The following is a 21392-nucleotide window of genomic DNA, read 5'->3' as shown; positions in this document are numbered from 1 at the left end:
GCACTCCAGCCTGGGCAACAAGAGCAAAACTCTGTCTCAAAAAAGAAAAAAAAAAATTAGCTAGGCGTGGTGGCAGGCACCTGTAATCCCAGCTACTTGGGAGACTGAGGCAGGAGAATGGCTTGAACCTGGGAGGTGGAGGTTGCAGTGAGCCGAGATCTCACCACTGCACTCCAGCCTGGGCAATGGAGTGAGACTCCATCTCAAAAAAATATATCTATTACTTTATATTATCTTAAGGAATCAGTTTGTCTTTCATCATTCCCCTACCCTAACCTTCCTCTAACTCTGCTAATATTTTTTACATACAACGGTGCTTAGAACATGCGAGCGAGGCAAAGAGTTAAGACCTAGCCAAGTTATCCTCTTGTGGGGCTGGAGGTGGGGGATCATCGCCCTCCACTCCAAGCCATGTGTTAAATGAATCTATTTGACTTTGTGGCACACAGCAAAGCTGGGCAGGTCTCTCAGGCCAGCATAAAGGAACCATGGCAGGATTCTCATTTGTTTTTGATTCTAACAAAGGGGAAAAGTCATTCACAACAACCGGCTAAGAATGGATATATTATAATCCAGCTGTCACTGGTGTTACGATTTTCAATTTGAGATGAAAAGATACAGAATCCTAGCCTGGGCTGACAGTTCATTTGACCATCTTCTGCGAGGTAGAAATAGTATCAAATTCCTAACAACTCATTCCAAGGATAAATAGAAAAAGCCAGTTGATCCCATGGTGACATTTCTGTCTTTATGCCTCTCCTCTGCATCACTCTTTGGCTAGCATTAATCCTCAGAACTCCTGTGAGATGGGCACAGAGGGGTGTGGTAGACGCAGAGATAAGATGCTCACTTTCTGTGCAGCCCTCGAAGGGAGAAAGAGGAAGGAAGTGGAAGGCTGGCGAGCTAGCTGAACATTCTAGTTCCCTCTTCAGCAATAACCGGTGAGAAACTTGACACAGAAGGCTGAGACGCCCAGGAAATGGAAACCCCACCAGCTACTCACTGCGCTTCCTCCATAGCCACAGGCTTGACGTAATAATCACTCGAGTAGAGAACCACATTGGCCACCTGTTCCACTGCAAGGGGAAGACGGGAGTCAGGTGGTCAGCACTGGTCCCCCGACACGTGCACATTCCCTGCGGCGTCCCAGGGTGCACGCTGGTCTCTCCTCTCTGATGATGGTTTCCCTCCACTTCCCAGGCTTGGCTTTCTCAGCCCTCAGCTTCAAGGCTGTGGTTTTGAAGTTCTGTCTCCAGGTCATTTCTGGTCACCCATAACCTGCTCTGTATCAACTCCCACCCATAGCCCAGTGCCTGCAACTCCCAGGCTGCAGCTCCTGGGAGACTCCTCCTTTCCTATGCTTAGCCCCATCTAACACCCTCCATCTTATTTCATGAACATTGTCCTTCCTGTCCTCCAAGAGACTAGCTAGAGGCAGCACAGGACTGGTTGGTGGGTGGAACGTGGTAGATAGGAAGGTGGGCCTGGAGCCAGGCTGTTTGGGTGCCAGTCTTGGCTTAGCCACTAACTGTGGGGTGAATTATTTAGCTATTCTAAGCCTCAGTTTCCCCATCAGTAAAATGGGGGTAATAACTGCATCTAACTCATAGGGACGTTGTGATGATTAAAAAGATGACTTTTAATCACCTTTAAAATTAAGTTTGAGGATTAAAAAAAAAAAATAAAGGCAGGGTCTCCCTATATTGCCCAGACTGGTCTTGAACTCCTGGGCTCAAGGGATCCTCCTACCCTGGCCTCCCCAAATGCTGGGATTACAGGCGTGAGCCACCACACCCAGCCAAAGTTTGAGGATAAAGAAACAATTTGTGCAAGGTATGCAGCACAGTGCCCAGTCTATAGAAAGCAATTAATATTTTGTTTTAAAAAATTTAACAGCTATCTGGGTGCAGTGGCTCATGCCGGTAATCCCAGCAATTTGGGAGGCCGAGGCGGGTGGATCACCTTAGGTCAGGGGTTTGAGACCAGCCTGGTCAACATGGCGAAACCCCCCTCTTTACTGAAAATACAAAACTAGCTGGGCAAAGTTGGTGCACGCCTGTGATCCCAGCTACTTGGGAGGCTGAGGCAGGAGAATGGCTTGATCCAGGCGGTGGAGGTTGCAGTGAGCCGAGATTACACCACTGCACTCCAGCCTGGGCAACAGAGGGAGACTCTGTCAAGACAGACAGACAGACAGACAGACAGACAGAAAGAAAGAAAGAAAGAAAGAAAGAAAGAAAGAAAGAAAGAAAGAAAGAAAGAAAGAAAGGAGGGAGGGAGGGAGGGAGGGAGGGAGGGAGGGAGGGAGGGAGGGAGGGAGGGAAGGGAAGGGAAGGGAAAAGTCTAGAATTCCTTAGCCTGCACGCATCAGAGTTGCTGACCCTCATCTGTGATGACTCACAGGGAAAAGTGGTATATGACACCTAGGGCCACTGCTCATCCTGGCTTGCCTGGGATAGCCCATTTTAGGACTGGAAGTTTCACATCCTCAGTACTGGGCCACCTGGGACAGTTAGTCACCCCAAGATGTATAAGTCTCATTTTGTCTCGGTCATCAAATGTTTGAGTTAAAAACTGAACTTAGAGGTTACCCTCACAGGTGATTCCATCATGTCTTTCTCGTAAAAGAGCCACATAAGACCATCATATATGACCCCCTGTGCTTTGATGCCCTTTGAGCTTAGTTAATGTGTGGGAAAAGCAGGCAAAGGCACTTCCCCTGCAGGATATGGCAAGGTCAGCCATGACATGATGGCCATTTGAGCCGAGACCGTCACACTTCAACATTTACAAAGCGCTTCCACATGGGACCTCTCCTGAGAGCCACACAAAGCCTGAGAAGGCAGACAAGGAGCCCCTGCTGCGGATGCTGGGATCACAGAGCCCACAGCAGGAGTCCACAAATTAGGCCTCACCCACGACACTGTGCTGCATCTGTCAACAATGCTGAGCACTGTGGGGCCTGAGCACATGGAAGGCATGACCATGGAAAGAGATCACTTGTCAGGAATTTTGTTCCAAGACAAAAACCAGCTGTAAGTGGGCAGGAAGTTGACTGAGATGACTTGTAAGGCCTTTCTCCCTCCACAGTCCTGCTGCCTATGACGGCAGAGACAAGTAGCCAGTTCCAAGGACCCAGAAGGGCCTTGTCAGACTGGAGAAGTGACCCCTCAGGAAACAGGATCAGAAACTCTAGAAGACTGCCCTCTACTTTTGAGAAGAAGGTCCTACCGAATGCTTTAATCTTCTTCACGGTCTTCTCTGTGTTATTGGTGACAGTCACGGTCACAGGGATGGGTTCCCCATGGAAATAGATCTGGAAAAGTCAGCAGACAGGTCAGAAGAAGAGAACAGATGTGGTAGTGTCTTTAATCTCACAGCTTTCTAGATTCATCTCAATCCCTTTCACTAGATGAAAAGCAGCAGAATGTAAGGAAGATGAAGTGACAGCAACACGTTTCTTCTAAGGAAGGGTCTGAAACATTCCACCCACCTGTGGAAAGCTAGGGAGGGGAATGGAGTTCCAGTCATCGCATGGAGGAGGCCAGGGCTCAGAAGGTGATGGGGGCAGGATGAGTGAAGTGAAAGGAAACCACTGGGAAAACCAAGTGCTGGCATCCTGCCCAGCAGAGCCCGTGTAACCCAGCCCCTGGGCACACCCACACACGTGTATGCACACACAGTGCACACACGGCTGACCACTGACCAGAGGAACCAGAGGCAGCCTCGGCCAGCAGCTTTCACCTTTTCCCACCGTGACACCCCTAAGAGATGACATCACAGGTGACACCGCCATCCCATATGGTTTCTGCAAAATTTAAATTTCCCAGGAAGTGAAGAATTTGCGATATCACAGCTATTGATGCTCCATGGTGAACGAGGCCAATGGAGGTGGAGAGGGCAAGGACAGCTGGGGGGCAGGTATGTGCAAAGCAGCGCACCTTCCTTCCCCAGTCCCTTGGGACAGCCAGTAGGTGGAAACCCTCCACTAAGGACCACGCTGACCAGCTCCAGGCTGTGAAAACAGGCCAGTCACTTACGCACGTTGGTGCTTTATCCTAAAAACAAGCTTCCTTGCAAGGCACCCATGTAGACAGGGGCTGGGGCTGGTGAAGAGGGGATGTGGGGCCTGCCCCCAGGCCTGCTGCCCTGTGGGTAGTAGCGATGGTAGGTGGTTACCTCTTTGCTGAGAGAGACCGCAAGGTGCAGGGGCTTGTCAGACATGAAGAACTGCCAGGACGCCTCAGCTCGGGGCTGGGGACCCATCTCAAGTGGGGCATGCTGTACTTTCCGGATCAGTAACCGCACAGAGCTCCTGCGGGGAACAGCCACAGACAAGCCAGGGATTGGCACCCAGGCCGCTTCAGGGAGGGCTCTGTTCTCTCCCAACCGTCACACGGGGATTCTCCAGGAACACTCCACATAGAGACAGGGTGGACGGAAAGAGGGCAAGGACACTGGTCAGAGCCTGAGGCAGCCCTGACGGTGGGAGAGCCTGGGGTTCTGGTTTCTGGTCCCTTCCCTGGGGGAAAAGCTGTGGGGCCAGGCAACGTCCCAAGGGCTAAGCTTAGCCTCTTAGGCTCCATGGGCTCCCAGCTCTGCCTCCTCTCAGAGAGGCTGAGGTGTGAGGGTATCAAAGACCTCATGGAATAGCTGCGATATACATGCAAGCTCCACTACTGCAGCTCCTGCGCCTCCAGAGATGTGTACACGGGACAGGAGGAGACTGGGTGAAGGGCCAGGCGGAAACCTTGTTTAGGTAAAAAAAGAAAACAGCACGCGGGTGGGAGATTGGGAGGGATGGAACGGTAGACTTAATGGTTGTAGAGTTCCTGCTCAGGCAATGAGAAAGTTTTGAGTATAGACAGCAGTGATGGCTACACAACATTCGGAATGTCCTTAAGCCACTGAATGGTACATTTAAAAGTGGTTAAAATGGGCCGAGCACAGTGGCTCACGCCTGTAATCCCAGCACTTTGGGAGGCCAAGGCGGGCGGATCACTTGAGGTCAGGAGATCAAGACCAGCCTGGCCAACATGGTGAAACCCCGTCTCTACTAAAAATACAAAAAAAAAATTAGCTGGGTGTGGTGGCGGGCACCTTTAATCCCAGTTACTCGAGAGGCTGAGGCAGAAGAGTCGCTTGAACCTGGGAGGCGGAGGTTGCAGTGAGCCGAGGTCACATTGCACTCCAGCCTGGGTGACAGAGCGAGGCTCCACTTCCAAAAGCAAAATAAAATAAAATACAAAAGTGGTTAAAATGGCAAACTTCATGTTGTGTATATTTTACCACAAAAAACAAACAAACAAACCAAAAACCTAAAGAAAGGAGAAACCTGGGAGTTTCACGGGATTATGTGAGCCCTGGAGGTTGCTAACTTCCCTGTCATTTTCTTGTATTTTTTTTTCCCAAAAATGATCAACCTTTGACCTCTATCCCACATGCAGATGGTACCCCAGCTGTGCCAGCCCTGTGGGAAGAGTTCTGTCCCACAGAGACAAGGTAAGGCCATCTCTTCTCTCCACCCCCACTGCAGACCCCTCACCTATTCCACAACCACACTCTTACTTCTTGGGGATTTTGTCCTCTTCGTCATCGGCGCTGTCTGTGGCGAATGCTTTGACCTCAAAGTCAACCCCACAGGACTGTTGGGAAGAGAGAGCAGACAGGCAGCGGTCAGCACCTCCCGCCCTGGGTGCCGGGCCAGAGGGTCACACCTCACGTAGGGCACGTGACGTGGCACTATCTCTTTTTGTCTTGGCCGTGTCCTATTCGGGGTTGCAGCATTTAGGGATTTGGAAGCATACTAACAGTGAAACAATGACAGTAGCACAAGGAGTGTGCCATGGGCCCAAAGCCCTCAGAGGGAGGGGATCCGCCTGCCCCATGAGCCCTCCTGCTGCCGTGGAGAGTCACTCGCATCCTCGCTGTCCTTGCCTCCCGCCACCTTGCACACTTAGGCGTCCCCAACTGTGACCCCGCACATGTTATTGACTTCCACTGCCTACAGCAGGGGCCAGAGGTACAGGCACTCACAGGGCCAGCGCTGGGGTCCAGGAATCCCCTGATATAGTATGAAACCCTGACCCCCATGGTCACCTGCTGTTCAGCGGCAGCCTCATGTGGCCAGGCAGCAAGGCACCCAGTGCTGGCAGCTCGATTTTTTATTTTTTATTTTTTTTGGAGACGGGAGTCTCACTCTGTTGCTCCCAGGCTGGAGTGCAGTGGTGTGATCTTGGCTCACCGCAACCTCTGCCTCCCGGGTTCAAACGATTCTCTTGCCTCAGCCTCCAGAGTAGCTGGGATTACAGGCATGCGCCACCATGCGCGGCTGATGTTTGTATTTTTAGTAGAGTTGGGGTTTCACTATGTTGGCCAGGCTGGTCTCAAATTCCTGACCTCGTGATCTGCCTGCCTTGGCCTCCCAAGGTGCTGGGATTATAGGCGTGAGCCATCGCACCCAGCCAGCTCGATTTAAAAAAAAAAAACTCCACATGGAATTTGGAATGAAATCTCCTAGTTTTTAAATTAAATAAAAAGACTTTTAAGCATTGTGTGGGTTGAATGAACACATCTGCCAGTGACCTTCCCCCGATTCCCAGTGTGTGAAGCCCCTGGCCCCCAGTGCAAGCCCTCAGTAACCTCCCTCATCTCTGCACGTTCACAGGTGTTGGGGAGCCAGAGGTGGGCACCAGTCTGCTCTCCACCACTGCCTGGTGGGGAAAGGAGAGCTGACAAAAATTACAGGAAGCCAGTTCTGTCCATGGTGACATATGAGGCACGGATTTATCGGTTCTGCAACCAGGGAACCATAGCAGTTCTAAACTCTAGGTGGAAAATAAATACGCATCCTTCCCTGCCATCAGCCAGCCATTGTTCAGCCACACCAGCGCCTGTTCTGCTTGCCCACCTGGGTTCCTCAGCTGTCGAGCCCCCAGGCCCCCAGGCATTCAGGCACTTCTCTCAAGCTCCCTGGGCTCAGGGCTCGCCCCCTTTCCTGAAGCCCTGCGGCTGTGCTAAGACCTTCTCCTCTCCTAGAACAGGAAACAGGTGGTGCTTTGGTGGGCCTGTACAGTGTTGTAAAAATCAAGAAAGGTCACCTAAAAATCTGAATTTGGGGTCTGTCTTATAGAAAACTATAAGATCTAACACAACCAATTTCATTTCCCATTGTTCTGTGCCCCCTTCTGTAATCACCTCGTCTTCCCCCATCTCGACTGCACACACCCCACCCCATTTTCCTGGACCAGTAGCTTCGAGATGTTCTGAAAGTTGGATTTGTAACATAGCCCAGTAAACAGACACAAACATCTGAAACAACTCTCCTGATACCACATTCAGCTTCACCATGTGTGACCCACTCTGAGATTTTCCAATCCATTCCATTTTGTTCTATTCTATTCTATTGTATTCTTTTTTTTTTTTTTTTTTCCAATGGAGTCTTGCTGTGTCGCTCAGGCTGGAGTGTAGTGGCGCAATCTCAGCTCACTGCAATCTCCACCTCCCAAGTTTGAGCGATTTTCCCATCTCAGCCTCCCGAGTAGCGCACCACCATGCCCAGCTAATTTTTGTGGGTTTTTTGTTTGTTTTTTGTTTTTTTGAGATGGAGCCTTGCTCTGATGCCCAGGCTGGGGTGCAGTGGCACAATCGCAGCTCACTGCAACCTCCGCCTCCCAGGTTCAAGCAATTCTCCTACCTCAGCCTCCTGAGTAGCTGGGATTACAGGCACTCACCAACATGCCTGGCTAATTTTTGTATTTTTAGTAGAGACACGGTTTCACCATGTTGGCCAGGCTGGTCTCAAACTCCTGACCACAGGTGATCTGCCCACCTCAGCCTCCCAAAGTGCTGGGATTACAGGCGTGAGCCACCGCACCCAGCCTGTTCCATTCCATTCCATTCCATTCTGTTTTTTTAAAATGCCATTTTGGATCCACAACATTGATTTCACAAACCACTATCGGGTCAGATGCCCCAGGACAAAAACACTGCCCTTGTCATCACCTATCACTGCCCAGTCCATAATCCAGCTACAGAACCTGCCACTCTGCCCTCAGTTGTATCTGTGTAGCTCCCTTCCTCATGAATCCCAGATCCAGTGGCTTACGGGGCCTGAACCCACAGCTCCTGGCACCTCCCTCTCCTCCTGTCCCTACTGCCTCCTTCCATGCTGGAGCCCCGTCTACCTGGCTCACTCCTCTCTCACACACCCTCAGCCAAATCACATGCTTAGCCAACTCAACTCCATTCTCAACTCTGTGGCCATAGTGACTGTTTGGAAAGTCAGCGCCTGTCATTCATAGCCTGCCAATGGCTCTCACCTCATTCAGGTAAAAACCCAAGTCTCTACAACATTGACAAGGCCCTTCGTGATCTGGCCACACCTTCCCTTCCACTCTAACTTCAGTTTCCCACTTTCTTTTTTTTGTTTGTTTTTGAGACAGGGTCTCACTCTGTCGCCCAGGCTAGAGCGCAATGCAATGGCATGATCACAGTTCACTGCAGCCTCTGCTTCCTGGGCTTAAGTGATCCTCCTACCTCAGCCTCCCAAGTAGCTGGGACTACAGGCATGTGCCACCAATCATGGCTATTTTTTGTAGTTTTTTGTAGAGATGGGGTCTCGCCACGTTGCCCGGGCTAGTCTTGACTCCTGGGTTGATCCACCCGCCCCAGCCTCCCAAAGTGCTGGGATGACAGGCCTGAGTCACTGCACTTGGACTCCCCTTCCATTCCTTGCTCCTCTCACTCAGGAGGAAGCCTCCTCACTGCCCCCGGAACATAGCAGGCGAGGTGTGCCCTCTACCTGGAAGGCTCTCCCCGGGAGAGTGTGGCTTTCTCCTTGGCCTCATTAGAGGCTGGCTTTAAACACCCTCAACACATATCCCACCAGATACTCCTGTTGCCTCTCACAAGCCTCTTGTTCTCCACAGCATCTGTGGCCACCTGACATGCCGTGTAGTTCCTTGTTATTTGGGTTTACCTGGTGCTCTCGATTAATCTGTGAGACTCATGGGGGTCGGGACTCTGTGATTTTGTTCACAAGGATGTTCATGGTTAATAATTGTTGAAGATGAGTGATGGGTTCACAGAAGATCTTTATACTGGTCACTCTACTTTTGGGTATGTTTGAAATTTTCCGTGACGAAAAGCTATCTTTAAAAGACTAATGGGCTGGGCACGGTGGTTCACACCTGTAATCCCAGCACTTTGGGAGGCCAAGGTAGGCAGATCACTTGAGCTCAGGAGTTTGAGACCAGCCTGGTCAATGTGGTGAAACCCTGTCTCCACACAAAACACAAAAATTAGCTGGGTGTGGTGGCACACACCTGTAGCCCCAGCTACTCAGGATGCTGAGGCTGGAGAATCACTTGAGCCCAGAAAGCAGAGGTTGAAGTGAACCAAGATTGCGCCACTGAGCCCCAGCATAGGCAACCGAGTAAAATCCTGTTTCAGAAAAAAATTAAAATAAAAAAATAAAAAGTCTATTGAAGGAATGAACAAATCCATGAAACCATGGCATTTCTTCTTGAACTAACCTTTCCTGTATCTTGCGGAGCTGGCTGCAACATCACTGAACAGGGCAAGTAGTCAGGAAACTGTGGAAAGAAACAAATGAAAAATCATTTATTTCAGAAGGGGCTGTTCCATAGGTAATATATAATCATGTAAAAATCAGAAAATAAAGATGATAAGCAAGAAAAAAACATTCACCTATACTCCTGACACCCAAATACATGTTGCTAACATAACCTTCCCAAAATTTCCTGCCTGTACACATAAATATGTATGTGTTGTCTTGAGATGGAGTCTTTCTCTGTCACCCAGGCTGGAGTGCAGTGGCATGATCTTGGCTCACTGCAACCTCTGTCTCTCGGGTTCAAGCAATTCTCAGGCCTCAGCCTCCTGAGTAACTAGGATTACAGGCACACACCACCATGCCTGGCTAATTTTTGTATTTTTGCTACAGATGGGGTTTCACCATGTTGCCCAGGCTGGTCTCAAACTCCTGATCTTAAGTAATTCACCCACCTTGGCCTCCCAAAGTGCTGGCATTATAGGTGTGAGTCACCACACCCGGCCACGCCTAAATATGTGTATGTGAGAAGACGTTTTACAGAAATGGGACAAAGTACTGATCATGTTCTGTAGTCTGTTTACTCACTTCATTAATCCTAGTCCTTTTCAGAAAGGATTGTGACCATTTTCCCACATCATAAAATATGGTTCTGAATCATCTGCTTTAGGGCTCTAGAATATACATTTAACGTAGCCAGTCCCCTTTGCTGGCTACTGAAGTGGTCTTTACTTTTTTGGCCATTATAAACAATGCTGTAATAAATCAGTTTTAGCCAATTAATTATATAAGCTGCACTGCTAGAAAGAGAACCACATTTTTTTTTTTTTTTTTTTTTTTTGAGATGGAGTCTCACTTTGTCACCCAGGCTGGAGGGCAGTGGCACAATCTCGGCTCACTGCAAGCTCTGCCTCTCGGGTTCACACCATTCTCCTGCCTCAGCCTCCGGAGTAGCTGGGACTACAGGTGCCTGCCACCACACCTGGCTTTTTTTTTGTTGTTTTTTTTTTGTATTTTTAGTAGAGATGGGGTTTCACCATGTTAGCCAGGATGGTCTCAATCTCCTGATCTCGGAGAAGCCCATTTTTAAAGGCTTTCAGTACATGTTGACATATTGTCTCTAAAAGGTTATGTCACTTCAAACTCCCAGCACAGGTACATGGGAGCACCCAGGACCATATAACTTTTTCATAAATGTGATTTTGTAAAACAATTGTGATAAACATAGAATAACATCAAATTTACCATTTAAGCTATTTTTATGGTTCATTGGCATGAAGTATATTCACAGTATTCTGCAGTCATCACCACTATCTATCACCAGAATGTTTTTCATCAGACCAATCTGAAGCTCTGTTCCCATTAAACCCAACTCCCCATCCTCCAACCCCCCAGCCCGTGGGAAGCACTACTGTGTCTCTGTTAGTATGAATCTGATTACTCCAGGTATCTCCTGTAAGTGAAACCATAGAGCGTTTGTCTTTTTGTGTCTGGCTCCTTTCATTTAGTATAATGTATTCAAGATGCATCCATGGTGTAGCACAGAACAGAATTTCATTCCTTTTTAAGGCTGAACCATGTGACTTTGGAAGTGTATATGCTCTTAAGACAAATAAACATGCTAATAAAGGGAATGGTAGCTTCCCCAACTGAGCTCACGCCCAAGACTTCAGGGAGTTTGCACACTGGCACCGTAGGTAGCCAGGTCTCAATGGATGAGAGACGGGCCCCCAGGAAGATGAAGATATCTCCTGTGATCCCCCAATCTGCAGGCAAGGGAAAAGATGACATCTTACTTCCCTAAGCTCTCCCGTCCTGTAGGGAACCCTTTCCTGCTCAGAACTCCCCAGGGCCGAGGGGCACTTCTGTGAGCTTTCTTTTTCGAGCTTAGCAAGCAAAGGAATAACACGTGCTCATGTAATTAGGGGGTCGGGTGAAGGGAAATATGTAAACGGTAGGTTGAAAGGGTGTCTTCAAAGGCTGAGAGGCTATTTTCAAAGACTTAAAAAAAGACAATCACAGACCATGCAATCTAGAATTTCTTTCAAGGGTGCAATTTCCAGGCCCACGGATGTGAAGTTCTTCCTCTGTCCCCTTCCCTTTGCCCCCACCCACATGATAAGGTGCTGCGGGTGAAGGAAGCAGGGCTGGCTGGAGGAGTCACCCACCGTCAGCAGAAAGGGGTACGTGTTGCTCCCCAGCTTTTTGAGCAGGCTCTCTTGCAGCTTTGTGGGGGTGCTCGCAGCCCCCACAGGAGGGTACACCTGGACCCGGGAGAAGTACAGGTCCCTGCGGAAGGCCAGGCCGATCACGTCAATGTCCTCTTGGCCATAGCGGAAGGCGCAGGTCAGAGTGACATACACTGCAAAGGAGATGAAGGCAGGGTTGGACTTGGCACTCAGCCTGGCACCCACCACCCCTGATGGAGTGGGCAGCGGGCACGGGTTTTCAACTTTTAGCATCTGGAAAGGATGCGGGTTGGGACTGGAGAGAACCCTGCTACCCAGCTACTCCACACCGCTCTGGAGAATCAGCCCCTTCGTGAGGGTTCACCACTCTAACGGGAGATCCTGGCATCTCCCTCCCAATTGTGTCATGTTGTCAGAATGGTAGGAATCTGCAGACAGAGGACCCAGTCCCCTCCATCCTGCCCGCCCCCTTCATTCCCTAGCTCCGTGGCCTCAGAAGCTTTGAGACAGTGCTGGCTGCTCAGGTTCTGGCGGGCAGGATGTCTGGACGAATGAAGGAAGAAGGTAAGATGCAGAGGGAAACAGTGCTGGGCAGCCAAGCAGATGTGGGCCGGAGTCAATCGTGGGCTGAGTGAGGAGCCAGAAGGCTCACAGGCCACATGGGGAGGCGAAGTCCAACTTGAGAAGGCTCGAGTTCCAGCCTCCTTTTCACACTGCTCTGAAACATACTGAGCGTGCTCCAAACCCCCACTTCTGAAAATTCCACTTGTTGAACAGACTTAAAGTGCGCGCCCAGTGGACTAAAAGAATTGTATGGAAGTTCACTACGCCTTCTAAAAAAGACACGAAGCATGTATCTCTCAAATATAAAGCGCGTCTGAGGTGGCCCCTCCAAGTGCTGGCAGCTGTTGGTTGAGAATTTTGCCTGTCAGCCTTAAAGGTAACTGCCCCTCGCTGCTGACTCAGAAGAAATGGTGGCCACTCACTCGCCCCTCATTCAAGGTCAGGACTAAGAAGGTGCCCAGAGACCACCCGGTTTGACAGCTGTCCTGTGCTGTGGCTTTCCCTGAGAACAGGCGCCCTTCTCTGGTCAAGGACATGGGCTTTTGGATGTCTCCTGGTCCAGAGAGGAGCAGGGCACCCAGATGTCTCCTGGTCCAGAGAGGAGCACGGCATCCAGGAGGAAGGTGGAGAGGACAGAGGGGGCCGTTTGGGGCCCCATTTCAGCCATGCCCTTCTCGATGCTGATGGCCCCACAGTTGACATATTCCAGTGGCACATCCAGGGTTCTCAATAATTCCTTGATGTTGCCAGTAGCAACACTCAAAAAGGCATATTTAGAATGGAACTGAGTCAGTGACATTATCACAAGGATAGCTGGAATCTGTTCTAATTTGGTTTACGCAACTGTTATTAGTAACAAATTACTTACCACACACATCAAAACTGCCAGAAATCATCAAGGGCACCGTGACACTGGTTCAGAACCATCAAAGCAAGCGCCATCATAAATTCCGGGTCTTACTCCCCCTGTCTCCCAGCAGGCATCATTTGCCCCTTTCTGGTGTTGGTTGAGAATTTTGCCCGTCAGCCCCAACAGTAACTGCCCCTCGCCACTGACTCGGAAGAAACACTGTCCACTCACTCTGCCCTCATTCATTCAAGGTCTGGTGTCCTCCTGAGTCCCAGGCACCCCAGGTGCCCTCCTGAGTTTGCCCCTAGCACAGAAGTACACGATACAGGGGCTAGCACACACGGATGGTGGCCACAGACCTGGGCTCCATCTACCATCTACTTATCTGCCACCCTGGACAATGACTTTGCTGAGCGAGTGAGCTCTGGCATCAACGGGACCTATGTCACGTGAATTAGGTACGGGAGTGTGGGTCAACCGGCCTGGCACTGGTTCCATGTGCAAGAGCGCTGCCTCTGCCTTCCTGTCTCTCCTTCCACATAAATGCCCCTTCCCAGAGCCGCCCAGAGAGCAGCCCACTCCACCCAGAAACCAGCCTGAGACAAGGGGCTTCATCTCACCTTTCTTTCCCTTCACGAGATCAGGATCAACCAACACGACACCATCTAAGGCAAAATGGGGAGAGAGTAGTGAGGGTGGAGAAGATCAAAGAAACCAGACACCTACTTTAAAAACTATGTATGTTTTTAATTGTACATGTAATCCATGTTCATTATAAGAAAGAAAGAAAAGTTAAGCAAACGGCAAAAAGTCATCCAAATTCCTACTACCTAAAAATACCTATTGTGAAGCTCTTGGTGCAGACTTTTATTTTATTTTTCCAGGCCAGGTGTGGTGGCTCACGCCTGTAATCCCAGCACTTTGGGAGGCCGAGGCAGGGGGACTGCTCGAGCCTAGGAGTTTGAGAGCAGCCTGAGCAACACAGTGAGATCCTTGTCTCTACAAAAAGCTTTTTAAAAAATTAGCAGCGGCCTGGGTAACAAAATGAGATCCTGTCTCTACATAAAATTTAAAAAGTTAGCTGGGTGTGGTGGTGCATGCCTGTAGTCCCAACTATTCAGGAGGCTGAGGCAGGAGGGTCCCTTAGGTCTGGGATGTCAAGTCTGCAGTGAGCCATGATCATGCCACTGGACTCCAGCCTGGGTAATAGAACCAGACCTTTTCTCAAAACATACAAAAAAGAAAAAAGAAAAAAAGTTAGCAGGGCATGGGCCAGGCATGGTGGTGCCTGCCTGTGGTCTCAGCTATGTGAGAGGCGGAGGTAGGGGGATTTCTTGAACCTGGGAGGTTGAGGCTGCAGTGAGCTGTGACCATGCCACTGCACTCCAGCCTCGGTGACAGTGAGACACTGCCCCACACCCCCGCCCAAAAAAAATTTTTCCAGATATATATCACTTAATTATATGAATGCTTTTACTAAGAAAAAAAGAGATCCTATTGTACTTACTGTTCAGCTAACTGCTTTCCTCACTCAATTATACATTGCAAACATCTATTCATACTCACATACATACATCTATACACACACGTATATATATACACACACACATATAGAGAAAACATGTGCTAAGCATTTTAATAGCTACATATTACTCCATTGAATGGATGTACCATAAATTATTTAATCACTTCCTATTGTTAGGGCATCTAGGTTTTTTTCAGTTTTTCCCATTGTAATTAATATTGTGATGAACATCCTTACACATACATCTTTATATCTCTCCATGACTTTTTAAAAATAAATTATAGAATTGGATTTGGCTTTTGATAACATGCTGTCAAATAACCTTCCAGAAAGTGTTTTGCCAAGGCACATTTTCATATCCAGTGTCTGAAACTGCCAGTTTTTCTACAGTCTTTAAAAAACGTTTTGTGTTGAAATGATTATAGATTCACAGGAAGTTGCAAAGATAGTACAGAGACGTCCCTCGTATCCTTCATCCAGTTTCTCCCAATGGTTCCATCTGCCATAATTACAGTACAATATCAAAACTAGGAAGCTGACGTGGGACGTTCTGAGAAACATTTTGGTTCTTTCCGGTTTGGAGCTACCACAAATAAAACTGCTGTGAACAATCATGTATAGGTTTTTGTGAGGACACAAGTTTTCATTTCTCTGAGATAAGTGCCCGGGATGCAACTGTTGGATCATATGGTAAGTACATGTTTCGTGTTTTACGAAACTGCTGCTGGGCGCAGTGGCTCGCACCTGTAATCTCAGCACTTTGGGAGGCTGAGGCAGGCAGATCACTTGAGCTCAGGAGTTCGAGACCAGCCTGGGTAACATGGCAAAACTCTATCTCGACAAAAAATACAAAAATTAGCGGGGCATGGTGGCACATGCCTGTAGTCTCAGCTACTTGGGAGGCTGAGGACAGAGGATCGCTTGAGCCCGGGAGGTGGAGGTTGCAGTGAGCCAAGATCTCGCCACCACATTGAAAGTAATGGCAAAAAACTGCAATTACTTTTGCACTAACCTAAAATATTTTAGCCATTTTGGGAGGCATATAATACACTCTCACTGTAGCTTTAATCTGTATTTCCCTGATGGCTAATGATGCCAAAGATGTTTTCACGTGCTTGCTTGTCTTCGTGTATCTTCTTTGATGAAATGTCTCTTCCTGTCTTTCCACTGTTTTCTCATAGGATCTTGCTTTTTGTACTGCTGAGTTCTGAGCGTTCTTCATACATTCCAGACATGAGTCCTTTGTCTCTTCACACTCTTTAAAATTCTTTCCAGCCAGACACAGGTGGTTCAAGCCTGTAATCCCAGCACTTTGGGAGGCCGAGGCGAGTGGATTAACTGAGGTCAGGAGTTTGAGACCAGCCTGACCAACATGGTGAAACCCCATCTCTATTAAAAATACAAAATTAGCTAGGCGTGGTGATGCATGCCTGTAATCCCAGCTACTTGGGAGGCTGAGGCAGGAGAATCACTTGAACCTGGGAGGCAGAAGTTGCAGTGAGCTGAGATCATGCCACTGCACTCCAGCCTGGCCAACAAGAACGAAACTCCATCTCAAAAAAATAAAAATAAATGTAAATAAAATTGTTCCCACTCAGCCAGTGGAAACTCACTGATGTTTTAATTTGCATTTCTTTAATTAGATTATTAGCAAGGCTGATTTTTGAAAATACAAAGTGAGCAGTTATCTGTGACTTAAAGGAAAACCAGCATCACAATTTTCTCCAAGCAACTTACCCACAGGCTGGACTTGGCTGACATGGTCTATGTAGTCTCTCTTCCCCAGGTAGATGGTCACCTGCAAGACAAGCGGGTGTGGGTCTAAGGGCCAAAGAATGCTAAGCTAAGGCATCCATGATAAAAACCAGCTGCAGCCTGGGCGCGGTGGCTCACGCCTGTAATCTCAGCACTTTGGGAGGCCAAGGCGGGCGGATCACAAGGTCAGGAGTTTGAACCTGGACAATACGGTGAAACCCTGTCTCTACTTAAAAAAAAAAATACAAAAATTAGCTGGGCATGGTGGCATGCGCCTGTAGTCCTAGCTACTCAGGGGGTTGAGGCAGGAGAATCGCTTGAACCCGGGAGGCAGAGGTTGCAGTGAGCCAAGAGCGTGCCACTGCACTCCAGCCTGGGCAACAGAGTAAGACTCAGTCTCAAAAAAGAAAAAAAAAGAAAAAAGAAAAATATGCAAATGAGATGTTTGCCATTCATTTGCATATTGCATCTTTTATTTCCAGTTGTGGAATGAAAGGTATCCCCTCTTTGTTACAAGAACTTCTGGACAGGCCGGGTGTGGTGGCTCACCCCTGTAATCCCAGCACTTTGGGAGGCTGAGGCGGGTGGATCACCTGAGGTCAGGAGTTTGAGACCAGCCTGGCCAACATGACGAAACCCCGTCTCTACTAAAAACACAAAAATTAGCTGGGCATGATAGTGTGTGCCTGTCATCCCAGCTACCTGAAAGACTGAGGCAGGAGAATTTCTTGAGCCTGGGAAGTGGAAGTTGCAGTGAGCAGAGACAGTGCCACTGCACTTCAGCCTGGGTGACAGAGCGAGACTCTGTCTCAAAAACAAACAAAAAAGAACTTCTGGACAAAGCAAAGAGGTGGGAGTTCTGGAGAAGCCCCTGAAATCCCACCAGGTGAACTTCTGCACAGGTAGACCTGAAGCCGTACCCCGAGGGAGCTGGGTGGAGAGGGGATGGCCATCATCTGGGCCCACAGGCCCTGCCCCTGTCCTGCCCCTGGCAGCAAAGGTCTCCACCCACTCATGGGAGAGCAGGGTTGGGTTCCCCAGCCCTCAGCACTTTAACCCATAGGACTGTGCCTTGGTGGTGGTAACCCGGAGTCTCTGCACGTCTTTCAGCATCTACTGCACAGTCCTGGGCACACAGGGATTCAGTGTTTGCCAAGTGCAGCCACGAATGAGAGCACACTCTTTCACTGAGTGGCCCCCCGGCTGGCCCCCTTCTTCAAATGAATATTTGGTATTCCAGGAACGGCCTGAATCATTTTTGTTGGCATTAAGTCCTGTCCTATACGCTCCCCTTCCACCCATATCAGATGTCCCGAAGTGTGGCCCTGTGTCCTCTAAGTTACTTGCATGATTGATGCTGAAGTGACTTCAAGCAAATACCACTAGAACCCTGGTTTACAGAGAAGATTCCGCAGGAAACCTTTTACTCCCAGCACTAAGCATATTTGGGAGGCCTCACTAGCCTGGGTGGTGTGGAAGCCTGGCATCTGAGAGGAGCGGGCTGACCAGGACTCACACTGCTACCTGCTGGTTCCTGCAGTGAGTCCCAGCTTCCTAAACACTGTGGGTGTACTGGCCTTGCCCTCAAGATCCCCCCTGGGAGGCTGACCAGGGTGTGTTACCCTAGTAGATTCCCTGGTCTTCTGGCTTCTGGGCAAGGTGGACCAGATGTTTGTCCCCACCTTGCCTGCATGGTGGCCGGGTCTGGGGCTGGCACAGCCCCCTAGTGGGGATCACAGTTCCTGGCAGGTAGCCCTGAGGGCCTCGGGGTTCTGAGACTTGTGTGATCCCTTAGCCCCAGGGAGGTGCCAGCGCCCAGCTGCTCGTCACTGCCATGTGGCGCACTGAGCTCTTTCTTGTAATTTTTTTTTTTTTTTTTTTTTTTTTTGAGACAAGGTCTCATTCTGTCGCCCAGGCCGGAGTGCAGTGGTACTATCTCAGCTCACTGTAACCTCTGCTTCCCGGGATCAAGTGATCCTCTGACTTCAGCCTCCCAGGTAGCTGGGACTGCAATTGCACGCCACCATGCCCAGCTAATTTTTTATATTTTTTTTGTAGAGACGGGGTCTCGCCATGTTGCCCAGGCTGGTCTCAAACTCCTGGGCTCAAGCAATCCACCCACCTCAGCCTTCCAAAGTGCTGGGATTACAGGCGTGAGCCACCACTGTACCTGGCTATTTCTTGTGATTTCTTTCACACCTGCCTACACCTTAGCAAACAGCCCCTTTTAAAAACTCTCCTCTGGCCAGGTACAGTGGCTCATGCCTATAATTCCAGCACTGAGAGACCGAGGTGGGAAGGATCGCCTGAAGTCAGGAGTTCAAGCCTGGGTAACAAAGTAATACGCCCTCCTCTGCCCCCTGCCATCTCTCCAAAAAAAAAAAAAAGATTAGCCTGGCAAGGTGGTGCCTGCTTGTAGTCTCAACTACTTGGGAGGCTGAGGAAGGAGGATCACTTGAGCCTAGGAGGTTGAGGCTGCAGTGAGCTATGATCATACCATTATACTCCAACCCTGCTCTCCCACAAAGGGGGTAAAGAGATCTTCACTGGTCTCTAGAGTAAGACCCTGTCTCTAAAAAAAAAAAAAAAATTCTCCTCAAATCAAGCTATTTGGAGGCTGCCTTGCAGGAATGGTAACTATTACATCGCGCTTCAGCTGCTCAGTGTCTAGTGGCTGCTCACTCCTTCCCTGTGGAATAAACTCCAGGGCCTTGTGCGTGGCCACCCTGAGAGTGTCCCCTCTAACAGCTCCACTCTTCCCCGGGCTCTGGCCACAGCGGCTCTGCCACAGCTCCCCCAAACACCACAGATTTGTGCCTCTGTTCCTATTGTTTCCACTCTAAGGAAGGCCCTTCTGCTGCCCTTTCACCTGGGAGCAATCCTATCCACGCTTCAGGGGACACCTCAGGGTCCCCATCTTTCCCTTTGCCCAGCACCCCCTGACCTTTGGTGCCCCGGGAGCATGTGGCCTGTGATTCCACCTCAGCGTGCAGCACACTGTGTTCTGGGTGTTCTTGCAGGAGCCTGTCTCCTCTGCTAGACTTCGCCTGTCAATTAGGCAAGTGCTGCTTTCATTCATCCCATACACGGCTATGGAGGCCCCAGCAGCTGCTGGCTACTGAAAATAAAAACTGAAGACGACATCCCCTTGGTCCCCAAGGTCCCTGCTCTTTGGTTGGGAGTGAACTGGCAATTGTGCCCCTGGAATAAATGCCAGGGCAAAGGCTGGTGGGGAGGAAGCCCGAGGGGAGGGCAGTGAGGAGGGAAGGAGAGAGGGAAGCCTCTTGCTTTCAGAGGAGGCTCTATCCAGTGGACAGATGGCATAGCCAGGGGACAGGGGACGGTGAGGGCATGCTGTCTGAGCAAAATGTATACAAAGCCCAGGGCCCTGAGAATGCTTCTGGAACTGCCAATGGCTTCGCCTGCAGGTGAATGGCCACCGAATGGGGATGCAGGCTGCTGCTGAAATGGTCTCATAGGACGTGGCCCTAAAGAACCTCAGAAGACGTTGAAGCGTTTTAAGCAGGATGAAAGACTTGAATTAAACAGTATTTAGAGAAGCTAAATAGAGAAATAGCTTTTGGAAGAATTAAATAGCATTTAGAGTGCTTATCATGTATCAAGGGCCAAGCTAAGCACTTTGACCACATGGTTTCACTTAATCCTCACAGCAACTCAATGAGATAGGAATGGAGCCCATTTTATAGAAGGGAGCACTGAGATTTAGCTCATATCAGCAGCAAAGTGGAGAATGGATTGGCAAGGGGAGGGCCGGTTAGGCAGCCTGACTGTGGTGCAGATGAGGGGCACTGGAGAGTGGTTGGGAGAGAAGAGGGTAGGTGAAGAGAGGACATGTTTCTTCTCTTTCAAAAGGTTTGGTTGCAAGGGAAGAAGAACTAGAAAGGATAGGGTCGAGGGTAGTTGGTGGTTGTTTTGAGGTGCATAAGATCAGTACTTATTTATTTATTTGTTTTGTTTTGTTTTTTGAGACAGAGTTTCGCTCTTGTTGCCCAGGCTGAAGTGCAATGGCGCGATCTCGGCTCACTGCAACCTCTGCCTCCCAGGTTCAAGCAATTCTCCTGCCTCAGCCTCCCGAGTAGCTGGGATTACAGGCATGCGCCACCACGCCCAGCTAATTTTTGTACTTTTAGTAGAGACGGGGTTTCTCCACGTTGGCCAGGCTGGTCTCGAACTCTTGGTCTCAGGCCATCCACCCGCCTCAGCCTCCCAAAATGCACTGCGCCCGGCTGGTACTTCTTTTCATGCTCAGACGAAGTACTAGCAAAAAGGAGAGGCTGCAGACACAAGCAGACCAATGGCTGAGGCCCCTGAGGAGGTGGCCAACCATGAAACCCAGGGTGTAGCCAACCTTCAGGGGGCCATCCAACAGCCACACACCCCTTCTTCTGGATAAAAGCTGCAAACTGTGTTCAGGGACCACCATCTTCCACCAGGTGGTGTCCTCAGAGGAGGCCAGCTCCAGGGAACGATTCTTGATTGGCCTGATTCACTGTGATCATCTAATTCTTCTGGCTTGGGATTGGTTTACGGTGGGCATGTGACCCAGTTTTGGCCAATGAGATATGGGAGAAGAGGCTTGGGAAAGATTTCCTGACCCTTACAAGAGACCCCAGGAAACCATAGCCTCTTCCTTCTGGATGTTGTCAAGTGTGGGTGAGACGCCGGGAGCGGGGGCATTTAGCCACCTGCTGGAGGATGAAGGTCAAAGAAGAGGGCAGCGTCCGGAGAATTACAGAGAAATGGGCTCAAAGCCCTGGCACCTCATGCCTGGGGCCACACAGACGTCGCTGGCAAAATGATCTGAATACATGAGACAGGAATTGAATTCTCTTTTCCCCAATGTGATGACTTATCCACAAAAACCCTCTACATTTCTGGGTGGAAAGGACATCTATCTAGGAGCGAGGGGAAAAC

General features: G+C 49.5%; 1 protein-coding gene across 1 annotated transcript in view; it reads right to left on the bottom strand.

Annotated features, from left to right (window-relative positions):
• SAG (S-antigen visual arrestin) overlaps positions 1–21392 on the bottom strand; it is a 40860-nt gene that overhangs the window by 16224 nt on the left and 3244 nt on the right. The window contains exons 3-10 of the mRNA XM_007966691.3: positions 16440–16500; positions 13798–13842; positions 11743–11936; positions 9537–9596; positions 5569–5645; positions 4180–4315; positions 3232–3316; positions 1004–1076 (exon numbers count right to left, since the gene is read on the bottom strand). Of these exons, the coding sequence (XP_007964882.1) occupies positions 1004–1076; positions 3232–3316; positions 4180–4315; positions 5569–5645; positions 9537–9596; positions 11743–11936; positions 13798–13842; positions 16440–16500 (731 nt within the window). The remainder of the gene's footprint in view (positions 1–1003; positions 1077–3231; positions 3317–4179; positions 4316–5568; positions 5646–9536; positions 9597–11742; positions 11937–13797; positions 13843–16439; positions 16501–21392) is intronic.

This window comes from Chlorocebus sabaeus, chromosome 10 (genome assembly GCF_047675955.1).
Source record: "Chlorocebus sabaeus isolate Y175 chromosome 10, mChlSab1.0.hap1, whole genome shotgun sequence".
NCBI classification, from domain to species: domain Eukaryota; kingdom Metazoa; phylum Chordata; class Mammalia; order Primates; family Cercopithecidae; genus Chlorocebus; species Chlorocebus sabaeus.
The sequence above is the reverse complement of the archived record's forward strand: the minus strand, read 5'-3'. Positions and strand labels throughout refer to the sequence as shown.